The sequence below is a fragment of the Candoia aspera genome, chromosome 16, assembly GCF_035149785.1.
Source record: "Candoia aspera isolate rCanAsp1 chromosome 16, rCanAsp1.hap2, whole genome shotgun sequence".
Lineage (NCBI taxonomy): Eukaryota > Metazoa > Chordata > Lepidosauria > Squamata > Boidae > Candoia > Candoia aspera.
In genome coordinates this window covers 9,073,060-9,096,645 of record NC_086168.1, presented here as the reverse complement: position 1 = coordinate 9,096,645, position 23,586 = coordinate 9,073,060, and the positions used below count along the sequence as shown (strand labels likewise).

Sequence of the window (23,586 nt, the reverse complement as noted above, 5' to 3'; positions counted from 1 at the left end):
GTTTCCTATCTGATGGAAGATTTCTCCTTGTCAAATGTGCAAATCTCAGCAAGGCAGTGGAAATTCGTGAATATTCAGTTCACCTCTCTCTCTCTTTCTCTCTTCTTCCTTTTCGTTGTCAGAAGGTAATCCAGCTTTTCATATCCAACGTGGCAGGCTTTTGTTTTTGCACAGTTATGTTAATGTTGTCAAACAGCATGTTGGGTCATTGAACAATGAGGGAGGAATTGTCATAATATTGATGGGAAGTTTTGGCAAGTTAATTTCAAAGCTGTCGCCTGGCGTCTCCCTTCCTGTTGCTTCTTAATGAAATCCTCCAGTGATCACAGGTCATATCAGACAGCTAGAGGGCAACTGGGACACAGTGAGCAAATATTCTCTATTTTACCCCTCCTTCCTCCAGGATCACCCTCCCTTTAACCCACTTCCAGAATGTATTTCTTGTGCAATATATTCAGAAGAAATTAGCTTGAAGTGTTTCGGCCTGTGTGTTTGGAAAATGGGAAAAAATTAGCATGCATGCCATCACATTTTTGTTTAATCTCCCTTGCCTGCTAATGAAATCTTGGTTTAACGTGTCATGTGAGTTGCCCTTAGTTAAATTGGCATAAAGGCAGGTATGTAAGAGTGCTGTAAGAATTCTGATTGGTTTAAAACATGAAGCAAAACTGTTTTTAGAGAGGAAGGTCCAAGTTGTGACAAGTGCTATCAGTCATATGACATAAGGAGAGAAAATGCCTCTTCTAAATGGCTGTATCTGGCAACAAATCTTCTTTTGTTAGCTGAAGTGGTTATGCATAAGAAGAAACATTGCTTGGATCAAATCAGAAGTTTACTTAGCCCAGCATCCTTTCCATCATAATGGCTTGCTGAGGGTCCCAGGAGTCCCCAGAGCAAGACACGGCATCAATAAATCCTTTCTGCTCTGTTTTGCCCGCACCTCATGCTTGGAGACAGATAGCACTAATGCTAGGGGGCAACACAACCATTGGTGGACTTCTCCAAGAACAACCACTAATGGGTTACCCAGAAGATCTTTTGGGCCAATGTGGGAATGAAGTCCTGAATTAATTAAGCCCACAGATCTTCTTACGCTCCCCTCCTTTAAATGACTTTACAGATCATTCAGATGCCTTTAATGTGCTGATGAAATGCTTCTATATAAAATGGAGCCCAGCACTGGAGAAATAATGGCTAGTTCAGAGGAAGGGAAGATGGACATCCAGATGTTGCTTTCATCAGTCCTAGCTAGTATAGCCAGAGGTGAGTGAGGATGGGAGTTCTACACGTTAAGACAGGGAGAACCCTGGCCTCCTTTGGTTTCTTACTGGTTCTTGTGAATATAATTTAGAGAAGGATGCACAACAGCGTTGACACCAAAGACCACACTTGGCTTTGGGATTGTGTGCTGTGGAAAGCACTCCTAAAAATGGAGGAGCTAGAACAGCCTTCCTCTCTCCTTCCAGCTGCTGGCATCATAGCATGCACAGTGTTTTGTTCTTTGCTGAATGTTTATAACAAACACTACTCTGCGTTGTGAGTCACCACACATTACTTGTAGAGCATTGGTGTATGGAAGGTCCTCCAGAGCAGGTCAGCTGTGGTCAGACCTTGTCATCCTCCTGCCATCCCTCTCTCCATGGCTCTGTGAAATAATGTACACCTCCGGGGGTGTTCACCAGCCTTGATACAAGTGTATTTTGTGACTCCATCCTGGAAGAGGGTGAAGGCCAGCCTCTTGGAATTTTGCACACATCTCAAGTAGTTCTCGGGGAATACTAAATGTGAAGAGTAAATTAATTTCATTGATTTTCAAAAGAAGGGCTCCTACTGAAACACTTCCTTTTGTAAGGAACAATTGTTTTGTTTATTGTTCAGGCCCAGAGTGGGCTGCACTTCTTGGTGTCTTGAATAGCTTGTTTTTATCCTTCTGCTTAGTATAACAGACAGATATGCTTTTCCATGGCTGGCTTCTCTTCCCCTCTTTTTGTATTGTTGGTGATTGTGTGATTGCACAACTAATCTATTGGTTGGGAGGGAATGATAGCTTTTGAACCCAAGCAAAGGCCTCCAAAGGATTGGACTGAATGGTTTGTCAGCTGGTGGAGAGGAAATGGAGCCTTGAGCCATTTAAGCAGCAGAGTGGTGATCCAGCAGCAATTGGTCGGCTCCTGCTTGCTATGCGGGTACATGCAGGGAAGTTCACGGCAGCGTGCAAAGGAACAAAAGACCTCCTGCCATCCAAGAATGGCATTAGTTCCCCACGATCTGTCTTGAGCAGGCTGGGCCTCCTGCCGGCACCGACATCTGTTTTTGATAATTTGGCCTCTTTGCATGCAGATGAGTTCCCCAAGGTCACCAAAGCGATGTCGCAATCCAGTTGGGCAAACATCTTCTCTCTTCCCTCCAGCAAGCATGTGGGCTCCAGTGAAGGTTGCTGGGGGTGACTAGGAGAACATTTCAGCGGGGAGAGAATGCAAGGGAGGATTGAAAGCCACATGCATACACCAGAGCTACTAATCAACACGCATGCCCACCACCCCAATCTTTGCACAGACTATAAGATTAGGCTATGCTGCTTAATATTTTCTGGCATTTTGTGTAGATGATGAAGATGATTAACTTGCTTGTTTGCATACTTAATAGGGAAATGGATCCAATGAAATCACAGCAATGAGGTGAGGCTGCGCTTTTAATAAATTAAATATCCCAACAGTTCTACTCCAGCAGCCATTTTCCAAGATCGGAGCTCCTCATTGCAATGCTGTTTCTCTCTTGTGCCTTTTTTTAATGTTGTTTTCAATTTTTTTTGTTGCTCTTTTATTATTTATTATCTGGTTTTATTGCTACTGGTTGTAACCAGCCTTGAATGTATTTCTTTAATAAAGAAGGGTGGGAAGTAAATTGTAGAAACATATTTTTTTTTTCAAAAATGGAAAGAAAATACTTGGTTTGTGATGATAGAAAGAGCTACATTCCATGGAAGAAAGAAACAGATTTGGAAGGTTTTTAAAGACTGGTAGGATAGCCTAAAGATTTGAAGATGATTGAGGGGAATCAGCCATTGACTTTTGAGACTTTGACATAAATGTGTTGCAGATTTTTTTATTATTATTATTATTATTTTATTTATTTATTTATTTTCTACCCTGCCTTATTTTCAGGCTTTTCCCTCCCTCCCTTCCCTCTGTGAAGATTTACACATCTTCACAGAATGTGGTTTTGCCTTTCCTATAAGGCTTTTAATATTATGGTTTTACTGAGATGCTTTCTCTAGAAAAGTACCAATAATGTGTATCGAATCAGTGTATCATATTATTTAAGTATTAGTCTTTTGTTTTCTTTTTTTTTTTTATGTTTATTACTGTTGTGTGGAACTTTTCCTAACCTAAGTGTTATATGTATTTTTCCTAAAATGCATGCATTATTGTACATGTCTTTTCTTGAACATACATAGTTATACATAACTTTTCCTGAATATACACATTCTTATATAACATTAAAAGGCCATGTAAAAGATTTCAGTTTGAAAGATCATGTCACTTTGGTGGAGAAGAAATCCATGGCAGCTTTCCTAATATTCCTAGTCTTCTTACACCAAATCCCATTTTTCAGAATTTCAAACTTTTTATGCTGGATTTTAAGATCCAAGAAACTATTTCTGTCATTGCTGTCAATAGCTATTCTGTTATGGAAAGGGTTTGTGCAAAAATTCAGGAGTCTTCTTTGCATTTGAAACCTACTGAATCCAAGATTGGCTGAAGCTGTAACAACTGGTTATCTCTCTGGCAGAATGGCTTCCCTATCTCTGTGCCATGTGTCCTGTTTTTGCCACCACCACCCCAGAAAAAAAGTCCCCCTATGCATATCCTTAACGGTTTTATCTTCACTCACCTTTGCTGCTTCACTGTACATTCGCAGATGTTCGTAATCTGTTCAGTGGGTGAAAACAGTCATTATCCTGTTAGTTTGCTGTCGTGAAGGAAGTTCAGATTTGCATTTTGGCATCACCAAGCACATAAAATTGAGGCCCCCTTATCCAGCGATACTAATTAGGATGATCTGATCTGTCAAGAGAGCAAATATCTTGCTTCATTCATACTCCGGTGAATATTGGGAGGGGGCACGAAAACATGGTCTGATGGGAAGGGATGTGTGTGAATAGTAATAAATATATATATATTGTCCTGGAACAGCAGGAAGCAGAGTGAGTAACAGATGTGCCATGCACCTAGGGGAAAGGAAGTGCATTGGGAAGAATGTTCCTCTTGGAGTGCATGAACATTGGACCAATTAGTTGTTTTCGTTTTAGCCTTCTTTTCCGATTCCTTAAAATCCTAAAATTGGAAGAACCCATTGAAGCAATGGTATCCAACACCTATACTTCTATGGAGTGCAGGAATCCAAAGTAAACCATCCTTAAGACATGGTTGTCCAGCCCCTGTTTGAACTCACCCAGTGAAGGAATGCCCACCCACTTGCTAGGTCCTACTTTACATTGTTGCGAGTTTTATTTTTCCCTAAAATTCAGTCAGGATCAATCTTTCTATAATATAAGTCCACAATTATTAAATCCATTGTTCTCTTTACTATTCCCAAACTATGGCACATATTCAGTGGAAGCTGGGTGAGGCGCTGTTCAGATTAAGTGGTGGGTGAAGGTGGAGTGTTTAAATATAAATAAATAAAGATGAAATCTGATCCTTGCATGCAGTTTTCTTTGCAACAGTGTCAAAGTGATCTGACATTGCTTTTTTGTGAGATGCTTTTTATTTGCCAGTCTAGCCTACAGCTCTGGGGGGTTCCCTGCCAGTCTCCCATCCAAATAGTAACCAAGCCTGAGCCTCTTTAGGTTTCAAGCTGTGCCATCTGCTGTCCAGGGTGCTGAAATTACATCAGGTCACCTACAATTCTTACTTGACCATCCTAGAGAGAGAGATCATTACTACTGGGCATAACTCAGCATGTACCTTCCTAGTCCTGTATTGGCTTCACCAAACAACAGAGAAATTATGCAGCTTCTGACTTGGAGTGAAATGAACTGACCTAAGAGCTTTTTACTGCCTCTTGCTTTTTATGATTCTAATTTTAACCTGGGATGATTGCACCATTAGTTCCTATTATTAAGCCATGTGGCAGAAATTGGTTTAACAGTGATACTCATAACTGAGACTGATTAAATGTCTCACCTTTCCAGGTCCAAGGGAAGCCTGCGATATTATCTTCCCTAATTCTGATCAAATGTGGTGAGAAAATGTTCATTTTATGGTGGCTTGAATGCAGCCATAACTGGGGCAGCAATCAGTCAACAATCACACCATTTATTCAAGACTCCAGGATTAAGGAATTTAAATGAATCCATGTATTTAACTCAAGCACAGGAGATGGGATTAGGACAGCCTTGCTTCCTGACAAGCTCAAATTGTTAAACCCATAGCTGTGTGGGTCTTCTAGATACTTGGCCTCCATCCCATGAAAACAGGTCTCAGTAGATTAAAATGTAACTTGGGCTGGGTATGACACCAGCTAGAGGAAACCTACTGCTTTGCATGTCCTCCCTGAAGAAAACATCGGGGATAGGGATGGATTTGAGGTTAAGAGTCTAAGACAGTGGTTCCATTATGCAGGAAAATGTCAGATCAGCCTTATGCATCTTCAACTTTGCTTCTCAGCTCCTGCTTTTCTGGAAGGCTAACAGCCAAATCTCTAATCCCCTTCATGATTTAACATTCAGAGAGAAAACTAGATAAATCACCAATCAAGGCCCAAATAGTTTCATGCACACCTTTTCCTCTTTTCACAGCAGCTTCCATTCTTTCTGTCACACTTAGACCCTGAGGGAGTCTAGTCTCTCTCAACAACCTACTTTTTCTAGATTAACATCCTCTAATATGTGTAACACTCCACGATTTCCCCTGTTAGGTATGTATTTGCCCACCTAATCCTGAACGAGAGGTCTGTGCAAATTCAAACATTTGTTTAATTTGACCCTCTGTTGGCAAAGTAGAAATGCTTCCTCGCTTACATTGTTAAAGTATGACTTCACAGGTCTTCTTGCGCTGCATCAGAAGTGTCCTCCAGTTGTGGGGGACATACGTCCCCATCCTATGGGGATTAAGGGAATGAAATCCCACACATCTGGCAAGAACAAGAATGGAAAATAGTGTTATATGTTATTCTCTACGCAGACAGTTCAGAACCAGTGTTCCCTCTTAGAAATAGACATCCCTTCAATGTTTTTAGTTTCTTCAGTTGAGAACTCAGAAGGTTTGAGCTGTTCATTTTAGAAAAGAAATAAAGAAAATATAGAAAAAATAGTGAATAAATAAGAAAGGAAAGAGAAAAGAGAAGAGAAAGAGAAAGAAAAGATTATAAAGAAGCAGCTTCTGATCTTCTGAACAGTGGTTTTAAATACGTTTATATTTTACCCTCTCTCTCTAAAATTACATCATAATTTCCTTCTTTCCATAGTCTACCCTTCCTAATCATCAAACCCATAAATCACAAGTTTATTTTTTTCCCCCCTTTCTTCAACAAAAGTCCATAAGGGGTTTCCAGTCACTAATAAATGTAGTTATTGTTCTTTTCCTAATCAGTCAAGTCAATTTTGCCATCTCAGAAGGTTTAAGCTGTTCCTATCTTTTTCTCAGCAAGCAAATATTGCAGAACAGTTTAGCACTGCATTGTAAAACCCTGCGGAGGATGGAAGGAGGGAGAATTGCAGAATTGCTATGGCAGCTGGTAATATTGAGGAGCAGTACGTGCCCCAGTTTTGCCCCACTGCATCTCAGCCCTGGGGATGGAGGGACCTGCCAAATGCTTGGTTCTCAGTCAGGGCAACAAGTGAACATCTGGAGGTTTAGAAGGCAGTGGGCTTGTCATCCAGAAGACTGTGAGTCTCATGCAGTTGATAGGGAGGAACATATTCCTTCTAGGCAAAACATTGATCTCACCATAGGTATGAAAAGACTGAAAGTCACTTCATGAAGATCTGCTCCCTGAGAACTGGATTCAGCCTGCTGAGAAGGCTGGCTGGAGACCTTTCCCTCTCTCTTCCCCCATTTCTCTCTTCCACTTGACATGCAAAACTGCTGTATGTCACTTCTATTGCTGTGTACCTTGCTGCTCGAACATTTGGTTAGATGATAATGTAGCTACCAGTTTTTCAGAAAAAAACAACATTGGAATGTACTTGTGTTAATTCTGTGTTCACCACAAAGGATGCTGCCTGACCGTTGTTGTTGTTGCTGCTGTTGTTGTTTTTATACCAAATTCCTATGCAAGGACACATCAAACATGAAACACATTGAAAACAGAGAAAGGAAACAAATACAATGCCAGCAATAAAATTGCTTTTAATTTCAAATATTAAACAGGTGCATAGATAGCTATTAAGGCTGTAGCCTGCTTGTTAAAATGATTGCATTGTATTTATTTATTTATTTGGATTCAATTCTAAATTCTGCTTGGCTGAATTTGGCTCCTGGCATGTTTGAGGAAAGGTTCCTGCTAAAAACACAGAGTTATTACCAGACAATATAAACAACCCTTACTATGATTAAGCCAAAAGCAACTTCCTATGTCCCTGCTTAATTTGAACCTTTTTTTTTCTTTTCTTTTTTAAGAATCAGAAGGACTTCTTGGTTTCTTGGTAGATAAAGAACAATAATTTAGGGGTAAAACTCAGGTCCTGCATGGGATGATTCCCAATATCTCCACTGAGGTTAAAATTCTGGGAGAGCTGTGGACAGTCACTGTTGCCAGTTTTGACCTTAGATGACCCAAGGGTCTGACTTCCTAGATGGTAGCATTGTCCTTTGCATATTATTACTCACTGAGATTGAATTTTATGCTCAAGGTAATGCATAAATAGACTTGGACCAGCCTGGTTATAAGAGCAAATAGTATGCTGCAAGATATGTGATGCAGTGGAATAATCTCTTTCCAATTATAAAAAGGACACTTGTCATAAAATCAGTGTGATTGCCTTCTGGTTTGTGGTTATTACTGATACAGCCCCCACTTTTAGAGGGTTGTTTTTTTTTTTTTAAAGGCCATCTTTAGTTATTCATCAAATGAGGTTACAGCAAAAAGATGTTTCCATCAAGTCCATGGATCTCCTGGAGCAATTGATCTAACTGACCTGTACTTTTCATGGGATAATTATCTGCACCCAGATGGCATGATCTGACTAACTTAACTTGTTGACTGAAGGTGCAAAGTGGGTTCAGAGAGGTAAATGGAAAGGAATCCACAGCAAGGTTCAACTAAATCTCCTTGGTGCTTGGTTAAAGGGTTGATATCTGATACAAGCTCACATGGAAGCAATTCCTACTGGAACATGCTCTGTGCAAATCTCATGATTGGAAGACTCTGACCTTGCTGTGGGTTCTGAGGATGGAGCATCTTCCCGTGTTTATGGAATAGCCTTCCGTGTTCCAGGATAGGTAATAGGTTCTTCTGGAAAGGGAGGTGCTATAAAGGGCTTCCAATCCAATCTCAGACTTTTCTTCTGGAGCAACAGGCTTGGTATGTTGTTCAGCTCTGAATGCTTTATCCTGTAAATCTGGCCTTCCTAGGACTATTTTATGACTCACTCTCTCTCCTCCCCCTCCCAACTCCCTGCTGGCTGCTGGCTCTAGTCCTTCTCTTCATTATGCTCTGAGCCTTCCTCTAAGGGTTGCCTACATCCACCCTCTCTGGCTTCTTTCCAATGGTTGCTTGCAGTCACCTCTAACATCATTTGTGTGTGTGTACGTCTGTGTGCACGCACCTTTGAGTTGGTGTTGACTCCCAACAAATGCCTGGACTTGTCCCTGCAAGTTTTCTTGTCCAGATTTCAGAATTGGCTTGCCCTTGCCTTCTTCTTCTCACAGATGAGAGAGAGTGACTGGCCCAAGGCCACCCAGCTGGGTTTGGGCCTAAGGTGGGACTAGAGCTCACAGTCTCCTGGTTTCTAGCCTGGTGCCTTAATCAGTACATCGAACTGGCTCTCTAGCATTATAGAATCATAGAATTGTAGTGTTGGAAGGGACTAGAAGGAGAACCTAGTCCAACTGTCTGCAAATCATCATCATCATCAACCATCAACCATCAACCATCAATAGTAGCCATCCCACCTCCAGAGTTGAAAAATCCACAACCTGTGTAGGTAGAAAGTTCCACTGTAGAATAATTTATCCTTATATTTAAATGAAATCTAGGTAGCTGCAACTTATACCATTGTTGTTTCTAGTTTCTGTGGCCATGGAAACTAGTTTATGACCTCCTCCTGCCTTTGCTCCAACATCTGTCTATATTTTCCCACGATATGCTTCCTAGCCTGCTTCCAGTAATCCTCCTTTCTCAGCCTAACATCACAGAGCGTCAAGCCACCGTTAGTACAATGCCCCCGAGCACCATTCTGTGTGAGAAATATATTCTTTCCTCAGATCCCTTGTTTCTCTCTTCCTAGAGAACACCTTATTGTGCCAAGGGCTTTCCAGAATTTTCTTCCTACAGCTGGGCATTAGGATGATGGTCTTGTTCTTCAGGAAGCTGGCAAGGATTGAGTCCTTTAATTGTTTCTAAATCAGGTCCTTGTTTGGCACAGGAGAATTAACTATCTGGCAGGTATGAACTTTTAAAAGCAGATTGCATTTGAGTTAGGGGTCAACAGTGGAAAAAAGGTGCAATATCTTCAGTATATTTCTACCACATAATGAGACATGGCTCTCTTTTTATGATATTTGGAACCCCACAAGACAACCTATTTCCCCCGTGTTCTTCAAACATTGCATATCCTGTCATCACAAATCCAATGGCTCAGGGAAAGTGGCTGAAGGTGTCTCCACATAGGGAAGTTGTAGAGCCCCTGGGTTACCCAAGAAAGTTTGAAGACACTAACTTAATGCTGACAGTCCCCTACATACGTAGCTTCATAATTAAGGCATAAATCTTGAATTGGATGCCTCAGCATCACATAATACAGTTGAACAAAATATTGCCGTGGGAACCATACATTTTCCTATATCTATTTGCATTCCATGTTGAGTCTTAAGACATTCCCACAGACACTCTAGGGAAGCTGTATCTTTTGCTGTTCACAGGTTCAAAGCACATGGGAGGCAGTTGCCTAGAATTAAAAATAAAAAAGGTGGGGGAGAGGGAGGCTATAGGAAAAGAGTAAACATCTTGGGTGCTGTGTTAGGAAATCTGTATTTCTTTTATGCTTCTCTGGGACTTGAGTGCCAAAGCTATTGAGCTGCAATGTTTTTATCTACTGTAAGTATACATGCACCACTCTCTACTGAGTAAAATCCTCCTGTTCTTAGCATAATAGTTGTTTCTACCTGGTTGGGAGGATAGGAAAATGCTCTATACCAGATGATATATGTTCTCCAATGGTGTCAACAGTGACAAACAGTGCTCCCAGGTTTCAGGCTGATTTCCTTCCAATCCTAACAGGAGATGCCAGGGATTGAACTCAGGAAGTACATGAACTACCACCGGTGGTTCTCCAACTATAAACAAGGTGAAAGGGTAATTTTCCTGGTTCAAAGCAACTGGTGCATTTCAGAGCATGTCTCTTTGTCCTACTGGCCAATACCCAGTAGAACAAGGTCAGCCAGGTGATAGAGTTGAATCAAGTGGTGGATTGGTGTGTGATTTTCTGTAATTATCAAGGGTTTTTATAGGAGCCACAACACAATGGCTTCCTCAGAAGAACTGGCCACTAAGGTCCGAACAGATAGATAAATATTTTGAGCAAATCTTGGCAGGTAGCAACACCTAGCTCACTTGCTCTGGGATGGGACAGGAGGCTAACCAGGGCCAGGCTTCATTAGTCTCTGGATGGGAGACCCCCAAGAATATAAACCCACACTGTAGAGTAGGTTGGGAAGTCAAAACCAAAACCAACAAAGAAGGCAATGGCAAAGCATTGACCTATTTTTGCCAAGAGAGTTATATGTGCGCAACCAAGCTCAGCTGGAAAGAGTAATTGCTTTATTAATTTAGTTTGTACGATGTAGCATCCTTCTTTTTTCCTTTCTCTAAACAACCTCCCTACAGGGTCGGATACTGGAGCATGCCCTGGGACATCTATGCACTATAATTCATTGTGTGTGCATGGCTGGTTATGACTAGTTGCTAGCCAACCAACCACCAGAACAAGAAGTAGCAGCTCTTTTGAAAACCATCCAGAAACAATTAGACTTCCTTAGCCCAAGTTCCCAAAATACAAAGCTTCATCAAGGTTTGGGAGAGAGCACCAACGTCTTGGGCAGAGCAAGGGAAAGCTTGGCTTGTGATGGCTTGCTGAATAAGGATGCCACCCTGTCTAGATGTCTCTCCATGGCCTCAGCAACGTTTTGAAGCCTTGGTGGGAGAGTGGAATGGTCTTCCTTCTCTCCTTTCTTTATTTCCGCCTCCTCTTCCCCATGTATATCATGTCTCTCCTTGCTGTAGGAGTGTGTTCTCAGTTCAGATGCTATTAAGGAAGACCAGCTTAGCTTACGCTGTTTGGAGAATTCCTTGCCTCCGATGCAAGGGCTGCATTAAAAGTGCCAGTCATCAGCATGATTAGTATTCTGCAGCTCAGATAGAAAAGGCTGCCAAGAGGACAGAGCTGGAGGCATTCTGCCAGAGATGATTGACTGACTCATTTTCAGCACCTCACAGTTACAGACCCGATAAGTTTATATTATAGTGCTGATAACCCACCCACCCACCAAGTGGCTAATTTAGCTTTCAAATGGCTGCTGGAGATTTTAAGCTCTGAATAGTATGGTTTCCAGCCTAGACAAGTCTTCTGATTAACTCCAGTTTTGTTGAGATTAAGGCATGTTTGGGGAGCTTTGCACCCAAGCTGGTCCCTCTGGATGCAATTAGACTGTAACTTGCAGAAGTCTCATCTGTCTGGAATTCCAGGCATTGTAGCCCTAATAATTCTGTCTGGCCTTACATTTCCCCTTTTTATTTTCTGATCTTTACTTCAGCGATAAAGTCTTCTGCCTAATGGTAGAGCTGGCCCTGCAGAGAGGATGCTAATAAGAGGGGTAGCCAGAAAAGGAAATCACCTTGAGTGTGGTCAGATGGGCTAGAAATCGAAGAGGATTCCAACCAGCTGAACTAGACGTAGTATTTATCTCTGTGTTTTTGGAGACTTGAGATGTACAGGTTTAAAGCATACCATCGCCTGCATTAGCTGAATCCTCCCTACAGACATCTCCTCTACCGTGCTCTTGGTAGCCTGATAAGCACAGTGTGAAGAACACAAGCTGAGCAAGGGAACTGCGGGAAGCTTTAATTTTTGCTCACGACTGTTCTCTCAAATGTTGGAAGAAGGTTGATAAATGATCAAGCACAGCTCAAAAGGCCTCCGGGCCCTGTGCAAATCTTTCTACAGGGCTTTCTGAGGATGACTACTCTGTTGTGCTGACCAGGTAGACTCAGAAAGCAGTTCCATGAGCCATGATTGCACTTCGGGCATCTTCCAACTCTAAGACACGTTGAGTAAAGTCAACTTGGCTATGTTCTTTGAGCAGAGTCTCTTTCAATTATTTACACACAGGGCTGGGAGCTTGTTTTCCAAATAGGTTGGTTCTGGGGTGATTAGAGTTTGCCCATTTCTAGGGAAGAGGTAAAAAAAAAAAAAAAAACAGTGGAAAATGTTCCAGGAAACCATTCATCCCTATTGATCCCCCTCCCTCGTCTTCTGTTCACCTTTTCCACATCCCTGTCACTCCCCCTTCCCATTACTGAACTTTTCCCAGATTTAATGAGCGATAAATTCTGCACAAGCTGGGGTGCTCTCCCCACCCCCCACCCCCCATATTCATTGTAGCTCACTTAATAAAACAAGCTCAGTTTACAAGCTGATGCCTTCAGGGTTGCCAACACTTTGGTGAGTTGTGGGAGGATGCCAGCCCTGTGTGAGCCTCTCTGACCTTGCATTCCATGGCCTAATAATAAATATTTCCCCATTTGGCTTGTGTTCAACTTTCAGAAGAGGAGTGGACAAGGCTAGAGTGACCATAGTATGTTAGCTCCTACTGAGTTGGATCCAGCTGCAAGCCTCCTCACAAGATTCAGCTTTTTCAATATGAAAAGAGGACAATCTTCAGATTGAAAATTTGAAGCACTGTCCAAGTCTGGGTAGAAGAGAAAGACTGGTCCATGCATTGCTGTGATTTATGGCAGAGGATCACACTTGGCCTTTGAAAGGTATATTGGGGGCCATTTTCCTGCCTTCCCCCAAAATACGTTAGGATCCAATCAAAGGTACTATCTGTAGCTCAGGGTTGAACTGTGGAGTCCTGGGTGCTCTCTGAGCTTGGTTGTTGGCTTGCAGATGTTTCATCACCCAACTAGGGAACATCATCAGTGCAAAGGACTGTGGGGTTTGCTCCTTCTCTTCTACCAAGGAGAAAACCCCCACCACCACCCCAACACTGGCAGGGCGAGCAGCTGTATGTCAACAGGAAGCAAACCCCACACTCCCTCGCACTGATGATTAACATTGGTTAATTTTTCACCTATGTTTAAATTCAATTAAAATGAAACATATTTAATGCTTCTCTTCTGCCTATTAAAAATGTGGTCACAAATTCTGGGCCCACACCAGAGGCATTTTGCAGGTATATACAGCCTTGGGACTTTGAGTTATGTTATGTCAGGGTTATGGAATAAACCACTGGTGGCTGAGTTTTCATGGCATCTAAGTCATCAAGCAAGTTTTCTGTATGGCCGTGACAGGGTTCAAAATTGGCCCTAAGCAGAAACGCTGCGGCTTAGTCCCTTCAGGAGTTGCTGAAGTACAAATCCCAGAAGCCCCGGTCAGTAGGGCCAAAGGCAAGGAATGGTGCAAGGCAGAATTTAGCAGCCTCTGGAGGGCCATAGATTCTCCTAGCCCTGCCTTTGGATGATCTCCAAATTTAATCAAAGATTCTTAAGAAGGAAACAAATACCGGCCCATTAACAGCAACTGAAACAGCAGACACTTAGCTCCCCTTCAATGTTCAGAGGTGTTTCCATCTGAAATATAATCTTTCTTTCTAAAACATCCACCTAGACCCCAAAATTAGCACATGCAATTTTGGGGCAGACCTGCTGCCCTCCTTTGCTTATAGACCTGCTTTGCTTCCTTGTTTTTTGTTTTCCTTTTTTCCGGGGGGTGGGGGGGAACTGGGGAACACTGCCCAGAAGGCCTCCTGACTTGGAAGACTGCACAATTTCACCTGAAAACTCTGCCTGAGAGTTTTGTTTGTCTTTGGGCTGTGGTGACAAGGAAGGTTTTAAGGCGGACCTCCTTTGGCCACCAACAGAACCTGTGGCTACCGTGCCTGGAATTAAAATAATATCTGATCCTCATCTCGTCCACAGCATAGAGAAGCTAGTTGAGCAGCAGGTGGGTTAAACCCTTGTTTGCCATTTTCCCGTGCTGTTTTTGGACATGTAAGTTCATTCAAGAAATGGAAGGATGATAATGTGATTAATGTTCCCAGCACTGCAGCTGGTGGAGGTGGAGGTGGAGAGGAATGGAGGAAGAGAAAGTAATGGAAGTTCTGTGATTCTTCTTAATTTCTGCCAGGCGTCTTGCTCAGTTTAACGTTTTGCCTTCAGTACGTACAGGACAGCAGAAGGAACAGTTGCCTTAACTTAAATTGTAGGCTGCAACGTTGAGCTTGCTTAGGATTGTCCAATGAGTTTCCATAAAGAAAGACAGAAACTCCCTCCCTGTGTCTCTGTGTGTTCTTCCTCTCCCACTTTTCTCTTAACATCCCACATTTCTGCTGTGCAGGAGAAATTAACACATCTGGGAGGTTGAATCTGGGGCCCCTCAGTGCCTCATCATCCAGTCCTAGCCTCAGCATTGCCTCCCACTCTAAAGCAAATTGCCCTTTCTTCCTAGGAGTCTGCTCTTGGCAAGGAAACCTAGTCACATGAAGATTTTAGAAAGAAACTCTTATCTTATCTTCATCTATGTGCCGTGTTCCAAAGCATGTACAGCCCTCTGTTGGCTGAGTCCTAGAACTGCAGTGCTTCTCTTTTAGTGCAATCAGACATTCTCTTTCCAGAAGCCAATCTCAACCCCTCATGACTTCATGGGCACAACCATACAGTTTCCCTGGCCACGATACAGAAAGGATTGGCCACTGCCACTTTCTGGGATATTTAAAACTTCCTAGGCTTTCGGAGCTGGGAAGCTGGTGGTTGCTCAGCCTGGTGCTCTCCCATGACTTGCTGAACTGCCTAAACAGGAACAAATTCATCCAGAGATAGCTCACTTACAGATAGGCCTCTTCATATTATACTAAGACCTTTGTGTGAAAGCTTTGCTGTGTAGGACTTTCCCTCCACACATGTACACTGAAGGGCTTCTATCTTTTCTTCTTCTCTAGCAGACCAGTATTTTCCTGGAAATATTTTGCACATTGTTCTTGCCAGAAATGTGCTTCATCTGCCCAAATCCATCTTGCAACATTCAAAAGGGTTTTTTGTTTTTTTTCCCCCAAGTAACGTCTGAATTTCTGCATCTTGTTCAGAGTACTTGAGTTTTTTTTTCCCCCCTTCCGATTTCTCTTGGTGGCATTTCCAGCTCTCTTCCCAGTGATGGAGGGTGCTACTGCTTCCATTGCTGATTTCCAGGAAACTTCTTCTCATCCCTCTGCCTCCTCTTTTCTCGCTCACAATTCCCATTTTGGAAAAGCTCCGTACAAAGGTCCCCTCTTGAAATCCTCCCTAAGGATGTAACTGCAGGGAGATATCAGAAAGCCAGAGAGGATTCTCCACCTTTCTCTCCTGGCAACTAAATCAGTGCAAGAGCACTGCCCATGAAAATTCATCAACTGAAAGAAAGGGGGGAAAAGAGATTTCCCCTCCCCACACGATCCTACTCTAAATTGTCATATTGCACAGATGCAATGCATAGATGCAAACTTCCCTCTCTACAGATGCATCTTTTAGATAGGATATTTTGGAGGCTTGCACTAAGATGCATACAGTTCTTCCCCTCTGCACTCAAACACCTGGGTGGGATATACTTTAACTGTCTAGTTGTGGGTGTTCTTCCCATCACAGTCCTAAGGAAACCAGAGAAACAACTGCCCTGATTTTCTCCCAGGTGAAAAAGTCTCTTGTTGAAGCTGCTGACAGACCAGGTGCTACTCCTGCTGTGGTCAGCAATTCTGCAGATGCCTGAGCTGTCAGTTTGGACAAAAAGCTGTTTATCCTCTCCAACCCCAACTATGTTTTATGCATGGGTTTAATATCTATTTTAAATAGTGTTTTGCATTTCAAATGCATTTGTGATGATAGATAGATAGATAGATAGATAGATAGATAGATAGATAGATAGATAGACAGACAGACAGACAGACAGACAGACAGACAGACACAGACAGACAAGCAAGCAAATGGACAGAGCCACTGACAAAACAAAACACTTATTAGCACGATAGGTACATTTTTATTTCTTGCTAATGGCAACTCAGTCTGGCAGAAGGAAGTAGTTCTTACAAGCCAACTGGAGAAGACCATCAGAGATGGGCCACTCAAACCTGATTGGACAACTTATTCCACCCCAGTTGTGCCATCACCCCAAAGCCCCTTTCTTCAACCCTAGACAACATCTGTTCTTCCCACTTGATGGTGTGGGCATGTGGGTTGGCATGGTTGGCGATGTTCCCTTGGGTAGCATAGTGCTTTCAAGATGAGCAGTGACACATTGACATCTGCCCAGAAGCAAACTGGTCAGCCCCGCAGCTATGGCAGATTAAATGTAATAGGTGAACGTCTGTTAATATTAGGTGGAACAACTGATTCCCCTGTATGAATGATATGGTTGCAATCTGATCTAGTTAGAAGCTGGGCACCAGCCCCTGTAGAGCTGTTTTACTGCAAATTCAGATTTCTCTCTCTTTTTAAGTAGGGAACTAGCAAGACTCTAAAGCAATGGTGATGGTGGGTATTTCACATGTTTCCTTGCATCATTCTTCTCAGTCCAAATTGTCCCACCACCTAAACTGCCCTGTGAGATAAAGCACCCAGTTATCCAATGAGTTTTTTCTCCCATTCAGTTTAACTCCAGACATTGATAGGTCTAATTCCCTTCCTTCCTTCCTTCCTTCCTTCCTTCCTTCCTTCCTTCCTTCCTTCCTTCCTTCCTTCCTTCCTTCCTTCCTTCCTTCCTTCCTTCCTTCCTTTCCCCTTACCTTGAATGATACTGGCTGTCTGAATTTCTGGGTAGAATTTCTCCCTAAGACCTTTTTAAAACATGGAATGCCAGGGGCTGATCTCTGACAGTGTGCATGAAACGTCTTTCCTGGGCAAAGAATGTGCTCAAATGCTACAATGTCTGGTTCTGTTCCTTCATCCATCCCTTGGGCCATATCTGTTTCCCACTCCATAAGAAAGTTATTGGGGTAGGCAGCTTGAGGTTATGCCAGAAAGGCTACCTTATCAGGTATAAGAAGAGGCAAGATTTATATTTCTTGACTTCACCTGTTATGAAGCAAAAACAAATGAACAGAAAGGCAAAACCTTCCCGAGTGATTTGCATGAAGCCAATACAAACAATGAAATGCTAACCATAAAGAAGCACAGTTGTAGATAGCAGCACAGCCAAGTTCTAAAAATTTCCTTTAAAACTCAGCCTAAAGGATAAACAGCATTAGAAACGGCAGGGAAATAGAAATATTTCTGCATGGTGGCAAATGTGCACAAACACACAAACCAAAAAGATGCGAGGGGAAGGGGCTTCCATAAATGGGGTGTTATGACTGCAAGATTTGGGAAGCAGCTGAATCTGGAATAAACAGGTTTGCAATGATCAGAGAGCAATGCCTTTGTTTTCGTGAGATATCCTTGTTTCTGATGGAAAGCGAAAGGTGTAATTTGATAGCACCGTCTCCCCCATCAGGTCTCGAGTTCATAAGAAACAGTCTGTAATTCATGCTATTTTCCTTTTTTTTTCCTTATAGCAAGCTATTGGGTGTTTCATCTGGTTTACAGGCTCTGGATCAATAGGACTTTATTTGATGCCCTATCTTTCATTTTGCTTATTTCCACCAAGTCCCTGAAGCAAAGAAGAAAAAACAAGAACGGCAGGAGGGTGGTAGTGGTGGTGGAAAAAGGTCTCCACACACATGCTGTGGAAAAGCAGATTGTACCTGCTGCCCAAGGCACAGATGGCACACCTGATCATCCGAGTAGATAAAACCTCTCATGACATGAGCTAGATACGGTTGGCATCAAAAAGAATTTTGGATAATCTGATAAGTGATGTTAGTGTTGTGTCTCAAAGTCTGAACTAAAAGGAACAGTGCTGTAGCTAAACCCAATCAACTGGGTGTTGCAGCTGTGCATGTATCTGCATTATGTACCTTTATGCCTGCATTATGTTCCTTTAGTTGGGTTGTTTGGAGTAGCCTATTCCTAATTAACATAGAAGAAAGACCAGTAGGAAATCTGAGGACTGTACACCAGTCTGGGAATTAAAAATGAATGTATGCATGCATGCATGCATACATACTCAGAAGAAGGCCCTTCTTCCAGAATGTGGAACTGAATATGTCCATGAAACCACCAGCAGTTGACCAACATGTCTAATCATCATCATTCAACTGTTTCCAAAGATGCAGCAATACCTGGAGACAGTTGAATTGATGACAAAGAGCTGGAGAAAATAACAAAATATTGTGATTAGTAAACCGAGGCCAAAAGATTATGCAGGACAAAAAACATATTGCCAGCTGATAGTAATGGGGTAATACCAAAAAGATTCACCAAATTTAGAAAGGTTTAGCTTCCTGGACTTGAAACCACTATCTTGCAAAAGATGGACCTGCTTGGAACATTTTATGGTGATGCCTCCATGGTTCTTAGCTCCTTGACTAGGTTCCAAATTATTGGACTCAACACTCAGTCAATTAGACTATAATAGTTAGTTGGACAGACGTAGTAGTAGCATCAGTAGTAGTGATAGCAATAATGTAGCAGCTTTACGTTGACTACAGATATTTGGATACGTGAAGCTTACATGCTCCTGTTTCATGTGCAAACAGAATAGGAGGAATGTAGCCTAGAAGGCAATAACACTTGGAGCATTTTGATCTGGGATTAATTTAACTCTTAATTTAGGGTCCTGGACTCATGCAAACTTCACATGCAAATTAAAAGTAAAAAATCAAGACTGCCACAAATCTGTGTTACCCTACTACCAAACAAGCCTGTTTTCTCCTCCTTTAAAAAATCACCTCCTCTGTCCTGGCTTGTTTGCTTGTTTAGTTTTTTTCAGATAATAAAATGGCAGAATCGAGGCAAGTAAATTAGCTATTCCTGTCCTTTGAAAAATAAAAGTAGGCCTGAGGTTGAATGGCTGCATTGTGTTTCAAAGAAGTCTGGCTGCCTCTTAGGACTCTACAGAATATTTTGGGATGAGACTGGCAGAAGGTGATGGCTCCAGGCAACAGTTTTGCCAAACTTTTCTTGATGGACTCAAGTTGAGAAAAGTGCTTTGAAGAGCCAACATACCCAGTTTGCATTGGCACCCTGGTGTGGAGAGCAGATTGTTGAGACCAGAAAGAGTCACTTCCACTTTCTTGGATTGGATCTGCCAGTCTTTTTTCCCAGTATGTTGCTAAATTCTTGGGTAATACTAAGAAATAGAGCATGTATTTTGGAGTGTTTGGGGCTAAACCTCTCCACCTCTGGACTCAGAAGGTTCACTGAGGAGTTGAATGGTAAAAGGATAGACTGTGATAGGTGGTTTGCACTGGAGGGTCTGGGTTTACTGAGGAAGATACAGTATATCTAGCAGGTGTCAGAACTTGCCTACCTTGTCTGGATTGGGAATCTGAAAAAGGTCAGGACTGGCTGATATTTGGAAAGGAGATCCAACAGGGAATCTCAGAATCTCAGGCTCAGTTGGGAAGTCAATCCCAGAAGAACAACCGCTGGGATGTCTGTGAAGTCACCAGGAACTGCGCCCAAAAGGGTGACATTCATGAGTTTCTTCTCTCCTGGTGCATATTTGCGTATCTATGTCTTGTGGTCTTTTCCCTTTTGAATCCAAGCCAACCTCTCTGCAGCATCTTCACCCAGACTGTGTCCAGATCACTGTGCTTCAAGTCTCTGGTTTCCTTTCCTAGGGAGAACAATTTCATCAAGGACTTTCCCCAACTGGCTGATGCACTGGTGGTCATTCCTTTACCGGTTGAGGAGCAGTGTCGTGGAGTGCTATCAGAACCTCTTCCCAACCTTCAGCTGCTTACTGGTAGGGACCTTGACTTTTCTGTGGTGGCCTTCCACGCTGTCATACCCAGAGTTCCAGAAATGGGCTAGCAAAGGCAGGCAGGACAGGAATCAGGGCTGAGGTTCCCTCTTACAACTTATAGTTAACAATATACTCCAAGTCATTATAGGTGAACGGAAACGGCACGCAGAGGAGTGACTGAAGTGGTAAAGGATGAGTTGTCCAATCTTTCTATTCCCAAACGGCCCAGTTTTTCAGCTGAGAGTGAAAAGAAAGGGGTCCCGAACAGTCATCTCTCTCCGCCAGAGCAGTTGGCAGAAAAACTTGCTCTCCCATATGCCTGCTAGGAGGTATCATTCTTGGGTGTCCACCATAGACATGGGATGACCTCACCCTGACCCTCTGAGCAAGCTGACAATTTGCTGTTGCTGTTTATTATTCTTACCATTTATTCTTACTGCTTAATAATTATAATTAATAATCGTCCTGATTACATCGATCCGTCCCACCCGGTCACAATTAGTGCTTCTAGTGAATTTGGAAGAGATTTGGATGTAAGAAGATCAGAGAATAAATTAACAGATCTCCTTTTTCTTTATCTGACCGGTACATGATAGAAACTAACCTCATACTCAGCGGGGTTATGCCCTAAGTAACAGCTTAAAAATAGAATGAGTCATGTTTTGGACTGCTGAAGCGGTCACATCCTTGTCTCCCCAAGGTGATCATTAATTGGCTGGTTGCATGAATGGAGCCATTCTAAAGATTAAACAAAATGGAAACAGGAACACCATCTAAGCACTGTCCAAAAATTCACTCATCCCACCAAGCCAGGATTTCTTTGATTGGCTAACTAAACAACAAAGGGTTGGGTTCATAGATCATCATCCATAAACCAGGAATATACAACCTCCTTCAGGCCAAGCAAAAACTGGATCTTAGGCCAGCATGCCAAGAACCGGTCATGCAGGGAGGGCACGTTATGGACCCCATCCATAAAAGAATTCCACCTAGTGGGGTCTCGGGAGCATGCCTTCTCTGCAGTAGCTCCCACCCTTTGGAACATCGCCTGGGGTGGGAGGGGCACCAGTTCTTCTTGGGGGTGGCTAGTACCATAGATCTCTCCCCAACGAATAAGATCTTCACCTCTTGGACTTTATATCTATTTTACCTTTCTTTATTGGTCTGTTATATTGTAAGTTATATGCTTTTAGGTTTGATTTTACTGTAAACCGCCCAGAGCCCCCCTTTTGGGAGAGATGGGCAGCAATAGAAATTTGGAAAATAAAATAAATAAATAAATAAACATCCTTCCCCCAGCGGTGAGACAGGCCACCTCTCTCCTGGACTTTTGAAAAAAAGATGAAAGACCTGGTTTTGCCAGCAGGCTTGGAATGGAAGGGGGAACAGCCGTACTTGGGGATGGCTAGTGCCCTAGAGTGACTTCCGATGGACCGACTACACTCATGGTCTGATAAAGAACTCTCACCCATCTTGATTTCATTACGTTCTTACTTTTGTTTTTATTGTATTTATAACTGTTTTGGTTTTTAATTATATTTTATTGTAAACTGCCCAGAGTCCCTCCTTGGGAGGGAGATGGCTGGTGATAAAATTCGATACATATAATAAATAAATAAATAAATTTATTCATGCAACTTACTCCATCTCCAGAGACTGTGAACAGCTTACGAAGTATCAGTTTAATGAGATTAAACACACACACACACACACACACCAACAACCGAAGCCTAAGGAAGAGTCCTGGGCAGGAACCAAGCAGAAGAAACAGTGGCCACATCTCTTTCTTGAGGGTCACCATTCCTGTTTTGATGGGACATCTTGGACATCTGTACCTTGCCTACACTCACTTCTTCTCTGACCATGTCCACATGGGGCCATGTCCAACAGGCACTTTGAACCTTGACTCTCCTCTCTTCACAGGTGATATCCGATATGATGAAGCCATGGGCTACCCTATGGTTCAACACTGGAGGGTCCGAAGTAACTTGTACAGAGTGAAGCTAAGCACCATCGCCCTTTCGGCAGGTGAGCACAATCAATTTGTCACAATATATGCGGGTAAAAAATGGCTGGTGTTCCCTGGCAGATGCTAGCAGGTGTCACCCAAGGCTCTGAGGATCGTTTAATGGCGGACAACTGTGCTGCTCTGTAACATCTTAGTGATAAGATGTATATATCCGGCCTCCAGCTGCCTAGGAAATTGAAACGTAGCAGTTTCAAGGACAACTATTTTGGCATCTTCCATACACGCCAATAGAAACAGTCTGCCACGTTGCTTTGTATCTCATTGGGCTGTCTCCCCAGCCCACCCATTTGAAATTTGGTAAGCAGGGCAATTTGATTCCAGTCAATTGTTTGAACCCAATTGGTTTTCCAAATGGATTTGAACGTTCAGAAGTCTGCCAACGTTCCGCTTTATCACTTGTGCCAATGGCGGTCTTGACAGAAGCACATTCAAAGGGCATTAGATCTGGTTTGCTTGCCTTACATAATCACAGCTCACCTTTAATTCCTTAAATTCTTTGTTGAGCTCTCGGATGCTATGAAATGATACGGACCCTGCATCCGATGCCACTTTCTACTGGGCAATCTCCAGTTGTTTTGTCGTCTGTTGCAAAACTCCCCCTCTCCTTCTGCTTTATCTTTCTAGGATTTGCAAACGTCCTCAAGATTCTGAACAAGGACAGCAGCCGTGAGGAGCTGCTGTATTTCATTCAGCAGTATGGTTCCCATTACGTAGCAGAAGCCTTATACGGCTCTGAATTCAGCTGCACCATCCATTTCCCAAGCAAGAGGATCCAGCAGCAACTCTGGTTGCAATATCAGAAAGGTAAGCAGCTTGAAAAGGAGAGCTGGCCCTTTCTTATTCTTTCCACATAGACTTGCATATTAATTTTGATTGGACGTAACCTTTGCATTCAAATTATGCAACATTCCTACTGTCCCAAGGCCAGGAGGCCCCTTTCTATCACAGCTGCCCAGGACCGCTGTCCTTTCTCCCAGCATACACATCGCTTTCCTCCCCTCCTTCCTCACAAGTCCATCTGCACACCTCATTTTCGCCTGCAGGGCCCTTGGTGCTGTCTCCGTTTCCGTGCCTGACATGCTGTGATCCTTGTCATCTGCTTTCCAGCCCCCTCAAAATTGCCCAGGGTGATTTGGGTAGGTTTTTTATAAATGTGGCATAATTGAGCTGTCTGGCAATAGTTCCATTTTATCGCTTGTGACAATGACGGTCTTTAAAGAAGTGTATTAATTCAGCAGCAGATGCATTGTGCAATGTCATAAATAACCGAGCACATCATTAAACTGGGCAATAAACTTTG

General features: G+C 42.7%; 1 protein-coding gene across 1 annotated transcript in view; it reads left to right on the top strand.

The window, feature by feature from the left end:
• ASTN2 (astrotactin 2) overlaps window positions 1–23,586 on the top strand; it is a 289,840-nt gene that overhangs the window by 190,977 nt on the left and 75,277 nt on the right. Inside the window, exons 17-19 of the mRNA XM_063316464.1 lie at window positions 20,133–20,257; window positions 22,181–22,285; window positions 22,911–23,090. Of these exons, the coding sequence (XP_063172534.1) occupies window positions 20,133–20,257; window positions 22,181–22,285; window positions 22,911–23,090 (410 nt within the window). The remainder of the gene's footprint in view (window positions 1–20,132; window positions 20,258–22,180; window positions 22,286–22,910; window positions 23,091–23,586) is intronic.